We start from the raw sequence: 21,443 nt of genomic DNA, 5'->3' as shown, positions 1-21,443 counted from the left end.
TTGTTTTCTGTCTATCGGCGCATTTTCCCCAGCGATCAACCAGCCACGGCACCTCTAGTCTCCGTATGAAATGCGATGGGAGGGTGGCGTGAAAGGTCGACGGTCTGGATGACGGTCTCGGAGAATGAAGATCTTGTCTGGGGGCCTGATCTGGATCGAGGGACTAGTTGAGACTCCGTAAGATGTCGGCCGGTGCAACGAGAGCCGGGGGTGGAGAATAAACAAAGGTCCACACTCGGGTCCGAACAAGGACGAGAGTCGAGAAACCACACAATCACAGAATACTCCAAAGATCAATTTATTCACTTTGTCCTCACAGAGATGCCCACGAAGAAGAGAACGAAGTGAGACAGTGAGACAACGGTTCAGGTGGAGAGTCAGGGTCTCCAAGCCGGGTCACTTGGCACCAGCACTCGGAACATCCACGAGAAAGAGCACTAACACCAACAGCGCTACTACCACAAACAGCCCCTAAGACCTTGCATTCGCCTCCAGGCGGAACCGAGCTTCCCATTGCCCCTAATTCTGTCGCTAGGGGCAATGGCCGGGGTACACCACAACCCAATCAAGGATAGTAAAAACTGGGCCTAAGCCCAAAGGCAAATCACAGCGTCTCGAACTAAGCCAAAACTAAGCCAAATGAGGTTAAAGCCTGAATATTCCACTCGAATGTGAGGGGAAGATCAAGCCGACGGCTTATTTTTGCACCTTTTTTTCTTCTCATCACGGGGCTATTATTACTTACGCCATTCTACGATACATGGTCCCTTGGAACTCTTGGTACCAAAGGATGATTCCTCTGTCCTGAGCCCGATGCCCACGCCCAATATCGTCTTGTCCAGTATGATCTCTCTCTCAGGACCCACCAAGACCCGTTGACTCTGCAATTCGTCGGAATAGCCATTCTATTCGATACACCCTGTTGACAGTAATGCACTTCTCATAGTGGGGGCAACGTGAGCTTATAGCCCACGGTTCACAACCCCAATGTGGGTAGACTCTCTGGAGGCTCTCTTTTTAATCCACGGTGGCCTTTTTTCATTTCCTCTCTGGCCCTGTGGCCAAATTCGATATTTGTCGGGCTCGTGAATATGAGCTGCTAGTGGCTGTCCAAGTGGCTCCAGCATCAATTATTGCCATTGACAAAATAGAGCGTGCGCGTGCCTTGCTGCTATGTCGTCAGTCTCATGCGGCCTTACGACAGCGATGAGAGGCGTCATATCCTGGTGTGCCAAACCTACAACCTGAACCGTTTCGTAGAAGCTGTGAAAAAGACAAAGAGCTCAAATTCAACGGTCACTCCGATAGCACCCTCTTCCTCTACTCGAGTACCTCGCGATGCGATCGGCAGGCAATCCCTGCAGCACTCCGCCAACTCCAGATCATCATATACTCCTGTCATAATGTTCAAAATCTTCCAATGTAGCTTTTATTTCAAGGCAGTCCAATCACACCATCCAATTTGTACATGTGTGTTAGGCACCTAGTCCAAATCCGACCGTCCAACCACCCCCGACCGGAAGCCCGAGGAATCACCCACAAACAACAAGCGCCCTCGAACTTTTGGGGATTCTTTGTGCTGGTTATGCCCTTGTCGTGGGGGTCTCATCAGGCCCAATCACTTACGCAGGGAAGTGGTAACAATCTTGATTAATACTCCATACTCGATGATGGAAAGAATCAGTTCACCTCCAGCAAGAAGGAAGACAACTCCGACGGAACTTGGTTCGTGCGGCACCGGAATGCGCCACTGGCGAGGGGCTATTTCTGGCGACTTTACACTTCGCTGCCTGCCATGAATCGGGGAGATTCGATCTTCAGACTTCGAATTTCCAGATTTAAAGGAACCTTGGAAATCTTTGCTTTCAAAGACCGCTTTCAATTCTCGAATCTCCTGATACTGTCCAGCAAGGAGATCTCCGGCCCACTTGGGCCGTGCGAGTATGGGACAGTCCCAGCACCGGGACGACAAACTCAATTCCACCCTTTGCCATGGTAGGGATGCTCAAGATGCTCAAAGATAAAGCATGGCGTGACTCCAGTGTCAATTACCCGGTGACTCCCAAGTCCGTCCATGTCATGTATCCAGACGTCTGCGGTGTCAGCTTAGGGTTCGCCGCACTATTAATACATACCATGTACCCAAAGTCAGGTACTGACAGGGTGGAAATGCAGGCGTGGCTGCAGGGTATGCCGGAAATGCCGGGACGTTCGTTTCCGCTCGCAGGCTGCATTGAATTCCCCGTTTTGACTAGCACGATGCGAGGATGTTGTAGAGTTGTGCCCCAGCGTCGTCTCCACACGATCGCCGAGCTCCACTGAGCGCATGGCCATAGGATGTTCGGTTCGGCGGGCTGGGGTCGCCAAATATGGAAGCGAATGGAACCAGGTGCCGATACGGAGGTTGTCTCGGTTGACCGCTAGATGGATCGAGCACGGGGGCTATATAGAGATGTGGCCGTTCGATGTCTCCACATGTTTGTAAGTGGATCATGCCGCACAAGAAATTGCGATCAGGCTTTGGTCCCGTGTTATACGAGCAGGACGGCGACCCTAAAATAGCGAGGGACTAGCTCCACTCGGAGTCGTCTGACTCGGTCCCTAGGGGCTGTTTCCTTAACGCCGACTTGTGTTAAAAGACATGAAAAGCAGAATACTCTGGCCTAATTACAGGGACGGTCTAGGCACCGGACTTGAAGTACCGTGGCAACCAGTAAATAGTACGGTCCTCCCAGCTTTATCAATCAATAGGAAGAAACTAGCGACTAGCAACTCCAAGTGGGGGAGCCTGAAAGTGGAGGCCGTGATCTTTGTCGCTGTTGGCTGAAACACTACTTTTCTGCTAAACTTCCCCCCCTCCCTTCCCTCGCTTTATTCAAGTCCTTCGCTCAGGCTTACGGTTCACCCTCGTTCAGGATTCGTTTGTGTAAGTACCGAAGTGATAGACACTACTCATCTCGTTCATGACGAAGTTGCTAATTAGCCGCAGTCTTCGGTCCACAACTGGGGCTACCCGACCCCGACTGAACCCTTCCGTCTCCACGGATCATTGGAACTCTCATTGGAACCCAGCATCCTTCTTTCCATTGTGAGATAAAGCTGAGAGCTTCTGTCGTTTCATATTCTCTATGTCGGCGCAATAAGAAACCTCGCATTCTCTCCCGTCGCTGACTCCGCATCCCACTCGCTTTCCCCTCAAACGGCCGACAGTCGTTACTCGCACTAGCACACGATGGCTGCTCATCTCATACCCGAGCAGCCCATCCCGTCGCCTCCTGCAGCTTACCTTCGTTCTTCCCCCCCTTTTCCTTCGGACCAGAGCACGGCTCGAACAACGCCTTGTCGGCCCCAGAGCCTACAAATCACTCGACCGATGCCTGGAGAGTCTCCAGATTCGCCCGTCATCCAGCATTCCCCTCGATCACCTGTCAAAATAGACAATGGGATGGAGCTACCACTGGCCTCAAGCGCCCGCATTGAGAATTCACATGACGGTCGTCGAACGCCTCAGATCGAGCTTCCCGAGTTCGCGGTCATGTCCATCGAAGACCCCGCGGAGCCGAAGCAGGCATGGAACCCTTCATTCCCGCCAAGACGGGACTCGAATCAGACCCCGCACTATAGGCCCCAACATCCATATGGCCACACGCCCGCCAGTAGCGGCTCTTGGTCTGTCGTAGACAATAAACTCAAAAACGAGACCAATACCAATTCCAAGAAGAGCGCGTCGTCGCTGGAGCGTGAGAGGGAAAGCCACAATAGCTCTTCCCGCGGCAGCTTGGAAAGCGTCGCCCAGACCTCGGACAGCTATGAACCTCTTCCGTATCATCACCAGCAGCTTGAAAACCAACAGGCCGCGCGGGCATCCAGAATTGCCGTGAGCCCGGCCGACAATCCATCTGCCTCAACGGGAAATCTGGCTGTGAGAAAACCTCGCCTTTCTCGGCCCTTATCACAGTACTCTTCCGGTGGCTCTGATGTAGGCGGCGGTAATCATCGACGCAATCTGTCAGCCTCGCCATACTTGCATGCGCGTTCTCCTTCACGAAACTCTACATCTCCCGATCCTCGTCCTCTGTCTGTTCTTAATCTTCTAAACACATCTTACCCTCAGCCAGGTCCTGTGGTCACTTCATTCGACAACTCACGCCTCCAGTCGTCTGTTGGTAATAGCGCATCATTGCTGAGCCACAAGCAGACATTCGAGATGTATCTGGCGAATGTCAAGAAAACAGATGAACCAGCTGTGCAGTACGAATTTGCAGTCTTCATGATCAACTCGATGCGCGAGATGCCAAATGTCGACCTGGAAGACTCCAGCTCAATCACTCGCCAAAGACTCTCGCGCGAAGCCAAGTCCATTCTCCAGCGCCTCTCCGACCGCAGCTACCCATTCGCGCAGTACTATCTCGCAGACGGCTATGCATCAGGTTTATTCAGCAAGGGCAAAGAAGACTACGATCGTGCATTCCCGCTCTTTTTAGCCGCTAGCAAACACGGTCATGTCGAAGCTTGCTACCGCACTGCATTGTGCTACGAGTTCGGGTGGGGCTGCCGAAGGGACGGCGGGCGCGCTGTTCAATTCTACCGTCAAGCCGCGTCTAAGAATCATCCGGGTGCAATGCTCCGCATGGCTAAGGCGTGTTTAGCAGGCGATATGGGTTTAGGAAAGAGATACCGTGAAGGTATAAAGTGGATGAAGCGGGCAGCGGAGTCGTCTGACGCTCAGTACAACTCCGCGCCGTATGAACTTGGCGTAATGCATGAAGCAGGCTTTGGCGACGACGTGTTCCCTGACCCATCCTACGCCGCGCAGCTGTTCACGAAATCAGCCGAACTGGGTCATGACGAGGCAAATTACCGAATGGGCGATGCCTATGAGCATGGGAAACTCAACTGTCCCCGCGATCCTGCTCTAAGCATCCACTTCTACACCAGTGCCGCGCAAAACGGCCATCCATTGGCAATGATGGCCCTTTGTGCCTGGTACCTCGTTGGGGCGGAGCCAGTTCTCGAGAAAGACGAGAATGAAGCCTACGAATGGGCCGTACGCGCTGCTGCCACAGGTCTGTCTCACGCTCATTATAGGTCTCACTCCAGCTAACGCGTTTTACCACAGGTCTCGCAAAAGCCCAATATGCAGTCGGCTACTTCACGGAAATGGGCATCGGCTGCCGACGTGATGCCCTCGAAGCAAACGTCTGGTACGTCAAAGCCGCCGATCAAGACGACGAACGCGCCAAGCACCGCATCGCCACTATCCGAGCTGCAGCGGACGGCGCAAGTTCAACCGTCCCAACCAAAAGTAGCGGCCGCCTCAGGAGATCGGAACCCAAGGACCAAGGTACGTCCTACGTACCCGTTTCAGAAATATCAAACCTAGACCAGAACTAATATGACCAAGAACCCGAAAAGCCTAAGCAAAAGCGCTTCGTCATATTTTGAAATCTACATTTTTCACCACATATTCGCATCTACAGCTCCTTGAACGCTGTAAAACCCTCACAATTAGACTCCCTCGACAGACTGATATCCCCGACACGTCACTATCACCACCGCCGTTACCGTCTCATCCACTTGATTTACTCAATCCCACGCCACAAAAATCAAGCTCCGATCCTGGGCGTTGACCTTCCTATTTCCTGTCCCCTGCATAATCACAAGATACTCATATCTATAATCACCGTTGCATTTCCCGGTCGGTCTGGCAATTCACCATCCTCGAGCAGCCAGTTTTGGTGAATAGCGCTCTCTTTACTCGCATTTTGATTTTTGGGAAAGTTGCAGACCTCTACGAGGCTCCACGTGAGGGAACAGGCGTTCTTAATGATTCAATGATAATTTCGTTTTTCCGGACACAGTTCCATGTTGTAATTTACACAACGATATGTCTTTTTGGACTATATATGGGTGCATGTAACTCCATCTCTTATAAATTCTGACCTCCCTTCCCCAAAATATGGAGATACTCTTTGATTGCGGTAGGCCAAGCCAGAAAAAACTTTGTTGTTCAACCGATTCAACTCACTTAGTAAGAAGGCAAAGCTTGAGAGGTGCTGAAGAGTAATTTAGGGAGACGATATGATCACCCAACGCAGAGTATTATGTCTATCCCGGTGAGACTTGGTGTCACGCTACAATCGACTTTCTCAATCCCATCTATACCCCCCATCGACTCGTGGTCTCAAATGTCCAAATATACCTAGGCGTAGAGCACAAGGTCTATCTACGTCAGATAAGGGCATCACACAGAATGCCTTGATTCTACCGCAAGACGATCCACACAAAGTAATAACGAGTAATATTCGATATGAAATGCCGTCCGCAAGCTCCGAGCAGGGTCTCAGGAACTGCCCCACAGGAGCTTCTGCCTGGAAGTCTCCACTTGGCGCTTTGTTGCCTGGCGCTACTCAGGCAGCAGCCCCCAAATTGGCCTGCATCCTCAGGCCGACACAGGATTCCCTTATTCAAAAAGCCACCCATTTCACGGGATATTCAAGTCGCTCTTCATCTTCCTTCAATAATCCCGTCTCCTTCCATCTTTTATGCGGATCTTTTACATTGAAGCCCTGTCAATCCCCAATTCCCCTTAAACCGTCCTCGGATCGCGCTCTTCTTTACACACAACACCCACGTCTTTATTCCGACTTTATTGATTACTGGCGCCATGGCTCCACGATCTTTCAAGAAACTCGTCGTCGCTGTCAGCGGGACCTTTCCCGGCTACAAGCAGGGTCAGTTCCCTCTCAAATCAACCACGAAGATCTAGCCCCACATGGTCGATCGCTCGCACCATTGAGATGATACTGACTCCTATCCTGCAGCTGATCTGAAGAGCCTTGTTGAAGGCCACGGCGCTACATTCTCTGGCTCCGTTGTGGAGTCATGCACGCATCTCATCACGACTGAAAAGGATGTGGAAAAGAACACCATGAAATGTGAGTTTCGCTCATGCCAACTCTAAGACTTGGCATTAACAAACATCAGACAGAGCTGCTTGTGAAATGCAGTCTTGTCAGGTTGTTTCTCTCGACTGGTTGCTTGATTCACTCAAGGCGAGGAAGCCACTCGCTGAGGGAAAGTACATCATGGGCTCTGGTTCTGGCCAAAACGAATCCGATCAGGACGTGCTGGAGGATGCCGAGGATACGAAGACTGTTATCCAGATAGACTCGACGAATGGTGCTCCAAATAATACAGCAACTACCATGAAGAAGTCAAAGATTGGCGTTCAAAACAACCTCCCGACCGGTACCAAGACAAATGGGAAGGAGAACGCCCAGGCCTCAGGCAAGAAGCGCGGCTCCGCATTACTTGATAGCATGGAGGAAGATGCAAGCAAGAAGACCAAGGATGCCCAAAAGTCTGGGTTCAAGAACCTTAGCATCCCCGTTGATGAAGGTTTCCGTCGAATGGAAATCCAACACAAAGGTGAAGCTGCCCTCTCAGCGTTATAATTCGCCCGTCAAACTGACCGATGCATCATCTCAGATCCCCAAGTCTACGTCGATGATACAGAGCTCATATGGGATGCAACCTTGAATCAGACAGTGGCTGCTCAGAACAACAATAAGTTCTACATCATCCAGCTGCTTTCCGTATCCGGCGGCAAGAATTACTTCACCTGGACCCGATGGGGCCGTGTTGGTGAGTATGGACAGCATGCCTGTCTGGGAAGCGGTAACCTGGAGGAGGCAATCGGTCACTTCAAGAAAAAATTCAAGGACAAGTCGGGTTTGAACTGGGAGAACCGACTTGACCCCCCGAAGATGAAGAAGTACACCTTCATCGAGCGCAATTACGAAGAGGACGACGAAGAAGAGGAGAATGTGATCAAGAAGGAGGAAGGCGAAGATAGCAAATCTGGAATTGAGAGTGCTCTATCTAAGCCCCTGCAGAACCTCATGAGCTTCATCTTCAACAGCGATCACATCAACTCGGCCTTAGCGTCCATGTCATATGACGCAAAGAAGTTGCCATTGGGAAAGTTGTCAGACCGGACGCTCAAGAATGGATTCACAATTCTGAAAGAACTATCTGAGCTCATCGCGGATCCGAGCCTGGCAGGGTCCAAGTACGAAACAGATTATGCGACCGTGTCCGAGCACCTTAGCGACCAGTATTTCACCACCATCCCACACGTCTTTGGTCGAAACCGACCGCCTGTGATCAACTCGGACGCCCAGATTAAGAAGGAAGTTGAGCTTCTGGAAGCTTTGACTGATATGGATGTCGCCAATGAAATCATGAAAGATTCCCGAGAGGCTGATGAGATCAACCAACTTGATCGACAATTCCAAAGCCTCGGAATGGAAGAGATGACCCGGCTTGATCACAAGTCGAGTGAATTCGCTGAGCTGTCCAATTATCTGTCGAACTCACGTGGCCAAACACATCATCTTCGCTACCAGGTCATCGATATCTTCCGCATTGAGAGACGGGGTGAGAATGATCGCTTCAACGCATCTGTCCATGCAAATCTCAAGAACAGTGACCGTCGACTTCTATGGCATGGCTCCCGAAGTACGAACTTTGGTGGAATCCTCAGCCAGGGTCTACGCATTGCCCCACCAGAAGCTCCCGTGAATGGTTATATGTTCGGCAAGGGTGTGTATCTCGCAGACATGTCCAGCAAGTCTGCCAACTACTGTTGTCCGTATAGCAGTGGAAACATGGGATTACTTCTGCTTTGTGATGCTGAGCTCGGGGACCCCATGCTTGAGCTGGTCAACGGTGATTACAATGCGGGTGAAAACGCCGCCAAAGAGGGCAAGATTGCCACCCTGGGAAAAGGTGAAAGCATCCCTGCGGGATGGAAGGATGCAGGCTGCCTGAATCCGGCTTTACAGGGTGTCAAAATGCCCGACGTCAGCAATGGTACTGCGCACAGAGACGATGGGGCCTGGCTGCAGTACAACGAGTACATCGTCTATGATGTAGCCCAAATCCGCCAGCGATATTTGTTCTACGTTCACATGCAATAGCATGTCTGATTCCAAGATCCACAGCATGTTCAAGGAGTTTTCGGATTACAGGTAGGCATTGCGGCGGAGTCTGTTTCAAAAGGGAATCACCCACGCTTCAAGGTATCAATTGAAGCCGTTGGTAGCTATTTTGATTTCCTTACTTGTATGACAATCGGAATGGAAGCTAGAAGAATCTTGATTTTGAAGTGCAGTATCCCGCGTAGCTCACGCCCTTGCCTAGCTAAACTCCACCCCCAAAATCCGACCATCAGTCCACCGCTGAACATGGTTCCTATCCCCGAATCTATTTCCGTTTTTTCCCCATCAACCCCTACAATTCGCCTCCTATCTCCGATAATACTGCTCCATAATCCAAATCCCCTTTGATCATCGTCGCCTCAGCGCCTATTTCCTTGCAAAGGTCCCCAAACCCATCCCCCTTGTCCGGCAAAACACAATAACCTTTCGCTGAGCACCATCTCCCAGATGCAGCCTCACAAACTTGAATGTTATCCCTTGAAACAGTATCTTTGCAGTTCCAGATAGAGTATTTGATCTCGTGGTCCGCTTGGATGGTACATGCGAAGTAGACGGTGCCGTTCGAAGACATTGGGTGGAAATCGCCGTCTTTACAGGCCATTGAGCATTGATTGTTGCTACCGCATTCTTGATTGGCTTTCAGGTATGCGGGTTTGGCACTGTTTGTCGTGTTGGTGGTATTGGTGAAAGGGATTGCATGGGTGAGGGTTCAGAAGGGGAGGAGATGAATGAGATAGAGATACATTTTGTCTAAGCCAGTATTAGGATTGACGGATTCGCAAAAGGAGGCAAGTTTCGAACCTCTTTTAAGTTGTGCTTTCGTCTTGTGATGGAAGCGTGTTATCTCATGCGGTACTTTTTCATATTTTGATGCGATTTATTGTAATGACGAAATGCAAATCACCCCTTTCAAGAATCCGGGGTATGAAACGCAGTCAATGGCACCCCAAAATACTGTTGCAGTCTCTATTAGCTCCAGCCATTCCCGGGCCATCGTTCTAGGGGGCTTGATTTGCGGATCTTTTCTAGAAATAAACTTCGGTCCGGACAGAATGCTCAATACCTAGAGGTGATAGGGTTTTTTTACTCATCTCAGGGCTGGAACGCGGGCGGACCCTAAGCCGGGAGCTTAAATTTGCCAAGCTTTGTGTGGTGTGTGGTTCACTCATTCACTGAATCAAGGGGTTCATCGGGGTTTTGCTGATCGCCCAAAGTATGCGACGCTAAGAGAGCTTGGCGAGGTCCCTTATGACATCATTGCGTAGCAAAAGTCAGCTTCATGTGGTATGGGAATGTGTCTAAACTTGCAATGCATCCTCCAGCCAAATGCTGAGAGTGGTCGCTTTACGTTAGTACTACATCTGGCTTTCAAATTCTTATTTTTTTTTTGAGTTCTGTTTGACGTCTGATTATTCATGCGCGTTGCAATGATCTAGGGAAATAAGACCATGATGAGTAGAGAACAAGGACTACATCCAGCTCAGTCTTACTCAAGCGTCTACTTTGCATAGCAAGGTTTCAAAGAGTACTTAAGACCCCCATTGCTCCTGATTGGCGATGGAAATCGATGAATGGTAAACGTGAGGTAGATTCGAGCAGACTGGTGAACGGAGCAAGATGGGTGAAAACAGGGCGAGAAATGCAAACCCTGATGTCAAACAAGACCCTTAACGTGTAGGACTACAAATATATCACTTCGTAATATAAGTGTACGCCTGTCGCTTTCCCATGCTTCATTGACTGTGGCGTTGTCTTCACTTCCACTGATAAAACATATACGTTTCTTCTTACTTTCTATCACCAGATTGCTCGAGAAGAGGCTGCTCAGGGTTTCAAGGAATAAAATAATGTGGAGACAACGCGGAAATGAATCCATGTGCAAGCAAAACAGAGTATTCACAGTGACTCGATGGACTAAGGAGATACATTGGAAAGTATATGATTTATGCCTGGCGGCGACTCTTCCAATGTACATGATCGCATTGAGACCGTTAGCCAACCTTTCAAGCCGGTGCAAAGCATCGCTCCCCAATGAGCAATTTCATTATATGCATATTCCTCCTTTGTGCAGCGTCAAAGATAGCTCTTCCACCTTCGTCATAAGGACAAGAGTGGGAGGACGAGGCTGATGGAGTGCATCCCGGTCAATAGCATCGAAGAAGGCTAGGGGAACTCTCCGGACCGCGATTTACCTGTTGCGTAAGGCTCGGAACTCTGGTGTTCAGACAAAGTTGATGAGTTTGTTGAAGTAAGCTGCGGGGACTGATGTCTCCTTGAAAAGACAGAAAGTCCTCATCTAGCGATGGAATGCAATCAGTAGGTGAACAGGATTGTACAAGCGATCACACACAACATGGGAAACATCCTTCAGTACAGACGCCAAGCTACCCTGAGAGGAATCTTGCACTTTGTGCGCACAAAGATACATTCAAGGCAATTAAAATATTGTCAAATTAATGAATATGATAGTCTTAGAGTCGGTAGAATTGAGCCGAGGTAGTTTCCGGTTTGTCAGGCTGAAGTCACAATGCAGACATTTTCACTTCCTCGTGTCTGACCTCCTCCCCCTCCTCCCACGACTCGTACGGTTATCCTTTCAGCTACAGCATAATCGTGGTTCTGTAAGTCGGCCTCATTCCATTTGCAACACAATGATGGCCGCCAATCGTCCCACTCCATCGCCGCGTTCATCATCCGGCACCTTGACCTCAAACCGGGCTGGTGAATATTCACCGTTAACCATGACCAACCGCCAAATACTCTGCGGAAGAACCTGGTACTGGGACTGGGCGACAAATAGCCACATCATTCTTCATCCAGACGGAACGGGCGAAGTAAGTTCATCCCGACATCCCCTCTCAAAGTCACTGACAATCCCCAGTTGACATGCGCCAGTGGCAACACTGTCTTTATCGCCGTGGAACTCAACTGGGCCCCGCGCAGCGCCATCGACATGCCAACAACGACCGGTTCCTTCAGTGCTGATGACCCGATAACCTTGGGAAAGTGCAAGATCGGCATCGTTCTCAGCAAGCGCCCTGTGGTGAACTCTGGATACTTCGGTGTCGGTGATAGTACTTGGAGCGACGGTTTGCTTCTTGACAATGCGTTCAGGGAAAGACAATTTACAATCACACTTGATCAGGGCAGCTTTATATCCGGTGCGGATATCAAGTGGAAGAAGGTCAAGGACCTCTGGGGTGCGCCGAGATTCAGGTACAAGATGACGATGGATCCGTCGCCTTACCCGGCACGAAAGGATTGGGTAGACCCGGGCTCGGTGGAGGCATTGGGTTTCTGGAACTGGAATGTGTTCTGTGCTGAGAAAGACGACCTCTTCGTACCGAAGAAGGAAAAGAAAAGAAAAAGAAAAGAAGAAGTCGTTCGTGGCGAAACTGTGGGGTTTTCTGAAGAGAATGAGGGTATGAAAGAAACATCTTCATGTTGATTTTCCTGGAGTGAAGAGCAGCCTGGCTCGACAGATAGACACATCTATCAGGTACCTCAGTACAGAATATGCCAGGCGCTTTAGATTCTCATGTGGCTTCTCATTTCTTGCAGTTCGCTTTCCTATCACATATTCGAAACGTCCTTTCAGCCCAGATTCAGTGGACTATTACAAGAATTAAAGCAACGGAAGGTATAGCTGGTATGAAAAAGCTCAAAGCGATCTCATAAATCACTGTGCCGAAGATGTCAGAAACATCGAAAATACAGAAGTTTGATATTCTAGGGATTGTGGTCCGATTATCTAATCGAAGGAGTGCATGGTGTGAGCAAAGTTCCCACGATATGAGAACTGGCGAATGCTGAACCCAAGAGCAACTACGTGCAGTAAGACCCCACGCCTGCGCACTTGATACTGGATGCAAATTCGCTTTCATGACCGCTATACCCACTCCAAGTCTTGGCCTTGCATAGACCATGTAGATCTCAGGGAGATATGGGGGACTCTCTATGCATAGAAAGATTTTCCTCTGCAATCATTCTTTGCATCCATTCTAAAGGTCTTTCACTTTTCAATGGCTGGGCCGTCTATCGTGAGCCGTTATCATGCAACGCCTGTGTATACTCAGTACCTGGCTCTGACTTTATCACTGTCTTCGTTGCTGCAGACTTCTAATATAAATAGCAACCATTTAGTGCTGTCCATGTCAAATCTCTCATTCTCGTGTGGTTCTTCTGACTTCACTGGCTCCGCCCTAACGATCAGTTGTTGGGAGTACGTAGTCACCGGGGTCTGAACTACTTATAGTGCCAGCGCCACAAGATCCACTCACTGCCCCGTGAATTGGCAGATAAGAGCGGTTTTCACGGCACTTTGAGTCAAGATGTGGGTCTACGTGGAACGTTTGATAATTCTTGAAGCTCTCTAATTACGGGGCAACCAAGCCACGACAAGATGTTTAGATAGAAGGTCACGAACAGGTTCACAAAACAAGATTTAACCTGAGGTAGAACGTGAAAGAGAAACAAAAAAAAGCCTCATTCCAAAACAACAATGCAAATCATGACCATCCGAAAATATCTAGTTCGATGCACAGCTCCCACTCGGCGCGAAAATAACATCATCAATATAAACCCGGCCCGTCACCGAATTATCTTCAAAGTCACACGCAGCAACAATACTCAAGCGATCCTCGGATCTTTTCGGGGTATAGCTTCCGGTCACAGAAACCCACTTGCCAAAGTCCGACACGAACTCAGTGGCAACCTGGCCGACAGTCGCATTGCGGCCCATATAGACGTAGACAGAACAGTAACTGGCGCCATCCTCGGGGACCTGAACCTCCGCACTGAAGTCGTATTTTGTTCCACGCTTCAGATTCTCGAGGTTCTGAGAGACGGTGTTGCCGCCGTTGTCGATGGCAGTTTGCAGGTTGCTACCTACAATCAGTACAAAACCACTATGCTGAATCGAAAAATGAACTTACAGATAGTATTCACCGCTGTAAGCGCTGGTCGCATTGCTCACAGTCGCGACGTTGACGGCAGATGCGCGCCACGGGAACAGAGCGCCAGATTCGAAGGATGGGTTGACCACCGCGTTGCTGGCTGAAAGAGACATGATGGATAATGCGGAAAGTGGCAGGTGTTGTTTCGTTATCGTGTTATTTTGATTGTGTTATTGAAACAAATCCAAGAAATCGACGACAAGCTTTATAGAAAAAAAAATCTCCGGCAACAAGCTCACGCCGCTTACACGATTCAAGACATTTGAGACAGGGCGCGGGGTTTGCCGACAGCCGTCAGGGTCGACGCGGCACATTGTAATGCAACGCAACGTTATTTCCGAACCTTTCTGACCGCATTGGCCTCTATTTCGTATAAGCAAAGCTCTTCAAGGCGTCCTATCAGGTTTCAGTTCATAGACTAAAATCTGACGGTTGGAACATGGCCTGTCGAGGCCCATTGTGGTTGGACGCGTGCCTTAGGCCGCCCGTCTGAGAAAGGAAGAGGTTACGGTTACAAACCCTGCTCAGGGTTCATCAAAGGCTACTTGCCAGTGCTATTTATGGAACTTGCACGCTGTTGAACCCCCTGTAGGGGTTCTCCTTCTCAATACCCTAAGCACGTCACCCGGGCTGTGCTAAGACTGTGGCGCATCCCATAAGCCTTCATGGGCTGATCACGGGGTACATCAATGTCTGGACTCTTCCCGGTCTATTGTCGGAAGTTTGAGGTATCGTGATCTGTAGGGCTACCCTCCCCCCAGCGCTGATCGGATGCCTAATGCAACCGAGTTTTCAGCTTTGCACAGCCGAACCGCGATGCTACAGCGAATTCGTAGCATTGAAGGTAAAGGTCCTGAAGATCAACTTCTAGATCTCGAGGTCGCATTTCACTGACTGTGGATTTTTGCAACATGCTGAGCGCTCACAAGTACTGCCGTCGCTTTAAAGACCAAAGCCAGGCGAGAGAATTCTCTTGACTCGAACACAGGGGGAAAAGAGAAAACTTCGCACCGAAAGCAATATATAGTCATTGTTCGGCTCTAAAAGCGTCTTAGCAGGCAGACCTTTGACAGCCCGAATACTGTAGAGGCCTACCTCGGAGAAGTATTGTTTTTTTTTTCTCACTTCAATGCGGAGGCCTCCAACCACGGCTCCAATCTGCCCATCCATCCCTTTCAGGCAACAAGCGATACGCTAACCTATTCAGGAAAAGAGCCATCGAGTCTAGCCCGATTGATCAATTCATAGCCTACGCATGCCATGTCTGGACATTTGAGCGATGAAATCCACCTGACATATATTCATCGCGATCAGAGAGAATTTGGGGTAAATAGAAGCAAATATAATACCTCAGAATTCAATTCCAGTTCTTCACTTCTACCGAGTTGCTTCTAACCACACCTTTCAGCCTCGGCCACAACAAGAGCCTCAGCACTCAACAGTCGCCGAAATGCCGGGCCTCAAAGAAACCCCAACCACAACCATAACCATAACCCCAACCACCAAAGCAGCCATCTGCATTATCGGCTCTTTAAACATCGACTTCGTCACCAGCACCCCGCGTTGCCCAGGGCCCGGCGAAACGCTAACAGCAACCTCCCTTACGGTGACAGCGGGCGGTAAAGGCGGAAACCAAGCTGTCGCATGTGGCCGGGCCTCGTTCACCTCAAAGCACAGCCAGGATGTATCGGTCAGCATGATCGGCGCGGTCGGCGCCGACGATGTGTACTACAGCACACTTCTCAAGCCAGCGCTCGAGGCATCGGGCGTCAACACCTCGCACATTGAGGAATCTCCGGACGCGCAAACGGGGTCAGCGAGTATCATTGTCGAGGAAGAGAGTGGGGAGAATCGAATTCTAGTTGTTCCTGGTGCGAATCATGCCGGGATGATGGGGGATGTGGAGCAGATTGTCACTGCTGTCAAGGAGACAGGGGACGTCAAGTTGGTTGTGATGCAGGGTGAGATCCCTCGGAAGACAACACTGGGATTGTTGGAGTATTTCAACGGCGGCGTCTCGGGGTCTGATCGAGCCCATGTTATTTTTAACCCGGCGCCTGTATTCCCGGACGGAATTCCGATGGCGGCGTTGAAGGGGACTTCTGTTCTCATTATGAACGAGACGGAAGCCATTCAGATGTCAAGATCTATTGCTGGGCTGCCGATTGGGGATGTACCTACCGACTTGGATGACTTGAAGCCCGAAGAGTTGGCGCCGAGTTTCCATGAGATGGCGCATGTGCAGATTGTGCTGATTACGCTTGGGTCAAAGGGGGTTTATTTTTCGACTAGGAGTGGGAGGACTGGGGCTGTAAAGGGGGTCAAGGTTGCAAAGGTACTTGATACTACTGCTGCGGGGGATACATTTGTGGGTATTTCTCAACGGAGTTGGCGAGGTTTTTGGCACAGGGTGCTTCGTTGAAGGAGTTTGATGCAGAGATTGAAAGTGCTGTGCAAAAGGCGAATGCTGCGGCGGCGAGTACGGTTCAGCGCCGAGGTGCGGCGCAGAGTATCCCCTTTGCGTATGATATGGAATGACACGATTAGAGTTGAGGTATTAGGTATCTGCTACACACGTGGAAATGGGTTTCTTTTATCATGACATGATAGAATTAGTTGCATGATCATCCGTTTCCTCATCATACCGCGCCATTCTCCATACCGACCGAAGTTCTTCTGTTTCTTGTTCCAGATTGATCCCCGTGGTCGCTGTTATTCTCCGTAGTCGTTCTAGGAGCACAGCCTGTTGAGACTCGTGCGACATGTCTCTTGCGATAGACAAAAGACTCGCAACTAGTATCGGATCCCATTGCTCCGGGGAGTCATTGCTAGCGGCGATTCCAGCGATGGATTGGGCGTGCCAGATATGCGAAGTGAAACATCGGGGACCGGGTAGTGACTTTAGTAAACGTGGTTTATGCGTCAATAATAGGAGTGAAGTAATGTGGTAGACGGCGTTGGCGACCAGCGCCATTGGCGTTGTGAAGATGAGAATTGGGAAGGATGAGGAGTGGTGGGGATCGATCTGATCCGCTTCGCCGCCACGAATGTCGACTATTTGTTGGGCGTCAACCGGGCGCTCATTGTACCATTTCTGACAGTCCGTCCAGAGAAAAGTCCATTGGGATAGAAAATGGGACTGTCGCAGAGATGGTAACGCTGCTAATTGTGGAGAGCCGGCAGTCTGAGGAAAATTCACGTCTGGGGCTCCGTATATCAAGGCCAGGGAGTGACCGAGGAGACAGAGAGCATGATCATATACTCGATGGACGCTTCGACAATGCAAATCTAGTCGAGAGGCGTGTATTGGCGAGCCATCACGATGAAGAAAGGAATGAAAGGCTATTAATGGGGCCTTGGAGGTGACGATGGAGGATGCGAGGTCTGGGAAATCGTCAGTATGTTCCAGTGAAAATGATTTCAAGTTGTGGATGAATACCAAGTCGGAAGTGTAGCCAAAATAACGCTTCACCCAGGTCTTCTGTCAGAGACATTGGAGACAAGTAATTGTCCGCTGAATCAAGCCAACTTTTCCATCGATGAAGGCCGGATGGCAGAAGATCTTGCAGGAGAAGTATGGCATGACCTGCCTGTTTTACCAAATCAGGCTGGAATTCCAAGCTTTCTTCGGCCATCTTGCGAAATTGAATGCTATTACTGATGTCTTCTTCATGATAGTGGTGAGATCCAGAGAGAAGCGATCTTTGGCCAGCGGATAGCGCGAGAATGGCTGCCTGCAATGGTCTATTGGACCGCGAAAGGAGCAATGTCTGCACTCCAAAGGCACATTCGGGGTCCCCAACGTCAATCCAAGGACCAATGTGATAGCGGAAGTGCCGAAGCAAGTCAGTCTCTCGGCAGCTATGAGCCGTGGTCGGTCGCCTTGGGATCTGCCGGGGGCTGGTGAGGAAGCTCAGATATTCCGGAATGGGATGGGTTCCAGACGTTCCTCGTGATGTGGCATCCAGGAAAACGTCTGGCGTGTCTTGTAAATTTGATGGACCGGCTGCGAATCCGATCGATACATTTGACGTTAACATGTTGTCGATGGGAACCGCGGTGCGGCTTTCCCTAACACTCTGATATGCAGGTTCATTCACGCCACTGGAAGGTTGTTGAGGGGCCACGTGGGACACGGGCGTTATTTTATCCAGCTGCTGGAAGGATTCCTTCCTCAATGCGAGTGGAGAGTCATCGACGAACTACGCCTCGAAACATCAGCACCGTCTTCCAATTCTTCCCCCATTGAGACCTACCGTGATGGCATCATACAGCTGGCCCGTCCTACCGCCCGACGCCGCTCCAGAGCGCGAGGGAACGAAGGTAAGATCAGCACCGTAGTTACAAGTGAATCCTTTGACTTCACAATTGGCACATCGCGGCTTCTGCTCATCGCCTGGAGACAGTCAGTACAGCGCCCAAAAGTGGCACTCAACACATACATTTTCTCCGCCTCTTGCGGCACGTCAGACAGCCCGTCCTGACCCTCTGCTTGCCTGCAGGTGTGGGCTTCCTAGGCATGGTCTATGGCATGCATGACCCCAGGATGTTGGAGAACAAAAAAAGAGCGGAGCCTCCAGTGTCCCGAAGAGCCAAAGACCGGCGGTTTCCGAGTTTGGTGGGTCCGCCCAAAGAGCCACACTCGACGCGGCTTGAACCGCGTTTCTATTATGTTTGGGAAGCTTGACTCTTTAACGCCACCCGCGACATCGAGACACTACGGGGTCGATCGTGAGTAAATCTTGGAGGTCTCATACGTGAACATTGAACGTTCAGGATTCATCGTGGATCGTCATACGTCATTGCTATTCTCTAGACATTACTCGGGTATACTTCGCCCAGCATTTTTAAATTATCCTGATGTTCAAAGGGTCTCAATGTACTGAGATCCCTCCTTCTTCTCCAAATCACGACCTGTCGCACATCCCATTCGCTCAACGAACGCGGTCAGGCCGACATCGCGCTGTGCTTCGCGAAGCAACTCGGCGTCCTGTTCGCCAGTGTGGCTACCGAAAACGCGGTCCATCTCCTCGAGACTGGCATTCTTGGTCTCAGGCAGGAAGAACCAAACCCAAACGATGCCAATGGCCAGGAAAGCAGCGAAGAAAATATAGGTTCCCCATTGCCAGGCCTGCAGCATCGGGGGCACAAAGAAGGCAATGGCGAAGTTGTTGATCCAGTTGCTGGAAGCACCGATCGAGGCTCCCTTTGCACGAATGGAGAGAGGGAATATCTCCGAGACGAGTGTCCATGAGCAAGGCCCCAAGTGGCTCCAAATCCGGCAATATACAACCAGATCAGGGCTAGACTCTTGATTAGTTTTGATCTTCTCGAATAACTAGGTGATAGCTGATACTTACCAACAGCAGTCCAGCCCGCAGCCACATGGTGAGGCCAGTCATGTTGGTACTTCGCCACGATGATCCCGACAATGACCATGCTACAGAACATGACTAAGGATCCGACCAGAAGCATAGGCTTGCGGCCAACCTTATCAATAATCAACTGCGAAAATCCATCAGCATGTGTTCTATCTGGTCGGTGTACGAGGGAAGCATACCATTGCTGGAATAGTGCTGATCATGAATACCACACCAGTCACTCCGGTAGCCAGCAGTGCAATGGTACCACCGGTCAGACCAAGACTCTTGAAAACATTGGATGCGTAATAGATGACTTTGAAAAGGTCAGAAATATGTTCGATCCCCTAGAGAAGGAAAACTCACTAGCATCAATGCCACTCCATTGCTGGAAGAACATGATCAGCCAAGCAGTGGCAACACGCTTGAAGTTATCCATTGTCCGCACGCAATTGGCATACTGCGCAATCTGGTTCATGAAAATACTCTGGCGCTCACGTTCGGCCAACTTGGGCGAGTTGCGCGCAAACGCCCGCTGCTCAAACACGGACTCGGCCTTAATTTCGAGGTACTCGACCTGGACCAATTCATGCTCGACTGGCAGCTTGCGCATCCAAGCCAGAGTAGCCTGAGCTTCCTCGTCGCGGCCCTGTTTAACCAACCAGCGAGGCGAGAAGGGCATAAACCAGATACCACAAGCCAAGAAGAACGCAGGAATTCCCTGAATGATCGAAGGTAGACGCCAAGCAATGTCGGACTGCATCTCGCCAGTTCCGCCGATATAGTTGCTGCCATAACCGACCCAGAAGGAGATCATGATGCCGAGAATGGTCGCGAACTGATAGAAAGATACCAAAAGACCACGCATCTCCGGAGCAGCGAGTTCGGCATTGTACAGGGGACCCACACCGCTGAACAGGCCGACGCCCAAGCCAGTGAAGAAACGACCGGCGTACAAGAGCGATGGGTTACCAGATGTAGCACCAACATAAAGATAGCTTCCCAGAACAACCCAGCAGCAAGCGAAAAACATGGTATACTTGCGCGAGAAGATCTCACCCAGAATACCGGCCGAGAGTGATCCCACAATTCCTCCTACCTGAAGAATTGACGTCAACCAGCCAGTAGCTGTCGATGAAGCCACCACAGACGGGAAATTTTCAGTGAACCGAGTCATGACCAGAGACTGGCCGAGGACACCCTGTTGGTAGCCATATTCGAAGCCACCGAGTCTGATCTTCATGTTAGACGAAAACTTCTCCCCGCCAAGACTTAGCCCACTCACGAAGCAAAAAATGCGATAAAAATGACCTTGGGATTATCGAAAATTGACTGCCACATCGATTTCTTCGCGATCTGAACGCGCGGAGCAACCTCCACATCGACGGTCGACTCAGCCATGGCAAAGAATGTGAAAAACCACCAAGGAAGCAGATCAGTAGAATAAGAGAAGTGGTTCTCCACAAGACGATCTGGGGAATGGAGTTGAGATTACGGGGAAGCGAGGGACATTATATCTTGAATCTAAGTTCCTACCCCAATCCGACATGCCACCACCCCAAAAAAACCCTGTTCACCATTTACCCCGGTTTGTCCTCGGCGTCCCGAGTCGCGTGGTCACACCCGTGAAAAACACAAGAAACGTGGAGGCAAAAAGCAATTGCGGAGAAAGCCACTAAGCCGTGTGCGGATGGGCGTAGGCTACGCTCACCGTTTCGGGCGAAATATCGGGATCGGGTGGATCCACTCGGGTAGCGAAGGGGGAAACTGACGCCAAAATCCCGTGCGAAGGCTCGGACCCTGGCCGTCCAGGGTCTAGTTTCCCGGGTTGCGCGCATTTTCGTGACTGTTCGTTTCCGCGGGTGAGACTAGCTTGGTGGATTGTGGGGTCTGCCCTGGGTCTGTGCCTGCTTTGGGGAAACAGAGGCAGGGTCTTGCTCCTTTGGTCAAGTTGATGCGGGGAGGTCGTGTGGAGGTGGAGGAATTTTGACGTCAATTCCTACAATATTGTGAGGATAATGGGAAGGACGGAGTCGGGACTGGCCGATGAGATGGGGTTGGCAAGTAGGCAACACTAGATATAAAGAGTTCGGTAAGTGAACCGGGTGGTTAATTGGGGAAAT

At 50.4% G+C, this 21,443-nt stretch overlaps 7 protein-coding genes across 7 annotated transcripts; 3 read left to right on the top strand and 4 right to left on the bottom strand.

Annotated features, from left to right (window-relative positions):
- Nucleotides 1-3,232: 3,232 nt before the first annotated feature.
- On the top strand, nucleotides 3,233-5,445 carry chs3 (putative chitin synthase activator (Chs3); the record flags this gene model as incomplete). The annotated part of the gene is made up of 3 exons (XM_056966744.1): nucleotides 3,233-5,066; nucleotides 5,120-5,344; nucleotides 5,405-5,445. 3 exons carry the CDS (start codon nucleotides 3,233-3,235, stop codon nucleotides 5,443-5,445), a joined length of 2,100 nt encoding a protein of 699 aa, XP_056823525.1.
- Nucleotides 5,446-6,667: 1,222 nt separating this feature from the next.
- Nucleotides 6,668-8,984, top strand: N7477_005080 (putative poly(ADP)-ribose polymerase PARP; the record flags this gene model as incomplete). Its single annotated transcript, XM_056966743.1, has 4 exons — nucleotides 6,668-6,734; nucleotides 6,825-6,938; nucleotides 6,988-7,431; nucleotides 7,492-8,984. The coding sequence occupies 4 exons, from the start codon at nucleotides 6,668-6,670 to the stop codon at nucleotides 8,982-8,984; spliced, it is 2,118 nt and encodes a 705-aa protein (XP_056823524.1).
- Nucleotides 8,985-11,637: 2,653 nt separating this feature from the next.
- Nucleotides 11,638-12,295, bottom strand: N7477_005079 (uncharacterized protein; the record flags this gene model as incomplete). The annotated part of the gene is made up of 3 exons (XM_056966742.1): nucleotides 11,638-11,790; nucleotides 11,878-12,200; nucleotides 12,253-12,295. 3 exons carry the CDS (start codon nucleotides 12,293-12,295, stop codon nucleotides 11,638-11,640), a joined length of 519 nt encoding a protein of 172 aa, XP_056823523.1.
- A 1,238-nt stretch (nucleotides 12,296-13,533) lies between these two features.
- Nucleotides 13,534-14,073, bottom strand: N7477_005078 (carbohydrate binding domain-containing protein; the record flags this gene model as incomplete). Its single annotated transcript, XM_056966741.1, has 2 exons — nucleotides 13,534-13,888; nucleotides 13,940-14,073. 2 exons carry the CDS (start codon nucleotides 14,071-14,073, stop codon nucleotides 13,534-13,536), a joined length of 489 nt encoding a protein of 162 aa, XP_056823522.1.
- Nucleotides 14,074-15,410: 1,337 nt separating this feature from the next.
- N7477_005077 (ribokinase) lies at nucleotides 15,411-16,498 on the top strand (the record flags this gene model as incomplete). The annotated part of the gene is made up of 2 exons (XM_056966740.1): nucleotides 15,411-16,295; nucleotides 16,349-16,498. 2 exons carry the CDS (start codon nucleotides 15,411-15,413, stop codon nucleotides 16,496-16,498), a joined length of 1,035 nt encoding a protein of 344 aa, XP_056823521.1.
- Nucleotides 16,499-16,556: 58 nt separating this feature from the next.
- Nucleotides 16,557-18,481, bottom strand: N7477_005076 (uncharacterized protein; the record flags this gene model as incomplete). Its single annotated transcript, XM_056966739.1, has 4 exons — nucleotides 16,557-17,344; nucleotides 17,400-18,162; nucleotides 18,217-18,356; nucleotides 18,403-18,481. 4 exons carry the CDS (start codon nucleotides 18,479-18,481, stop codon nucleotides 16,557-16,559), a joined length of 1,770 nt encoding a protein of 589 aa, XP_056823520.1.
- Nucleotides 18,482-18,824: 343 nt separating this feature from the next.
- On the bottom strand, nucleotides 18,825-20,721 carry N7477_005075 (sugar porter family MFS transporter; the record flags this gene model as incomplete). The annotated part of the gene is made up of 5 exons (XM_056966738.1): nucleotides 18,825-19,270; nucleotides 19,321-19,465; nucleotides 19,521-19,636; nucleotides 19,687-20,552; nucleotides 20,606-20,721. 5 exons carry the CDS (start codon nucleotides 20,719-20,721, stop codon nucleotides 18,825-18,827), a joined length of 1,689 nt encoding a protein of 562 aa, XP_056823519.1.
- Nucleotides 20,722-21,443: the final 722 nt, after the last annotated feature.

Source organism: Penicillium maclennaniae, assembly GCF_028827695.1.
Source record: "Penicillium maclennaniae strain IBT 15551 chromosome Unknown utg000004l:1.0-3007600.0:1.0-3009580.0, whole genome shotgun sequence".
NCBI lineage: Eukaryota > Fungi > Ascomycota > Eurotiomycetes > Eurotiales > Aspergillaceae > Penicillium > Penicillium maclennaniae.
This window is presented reverse-complemented; position numbering and strand designations above follow the sequence as displayed.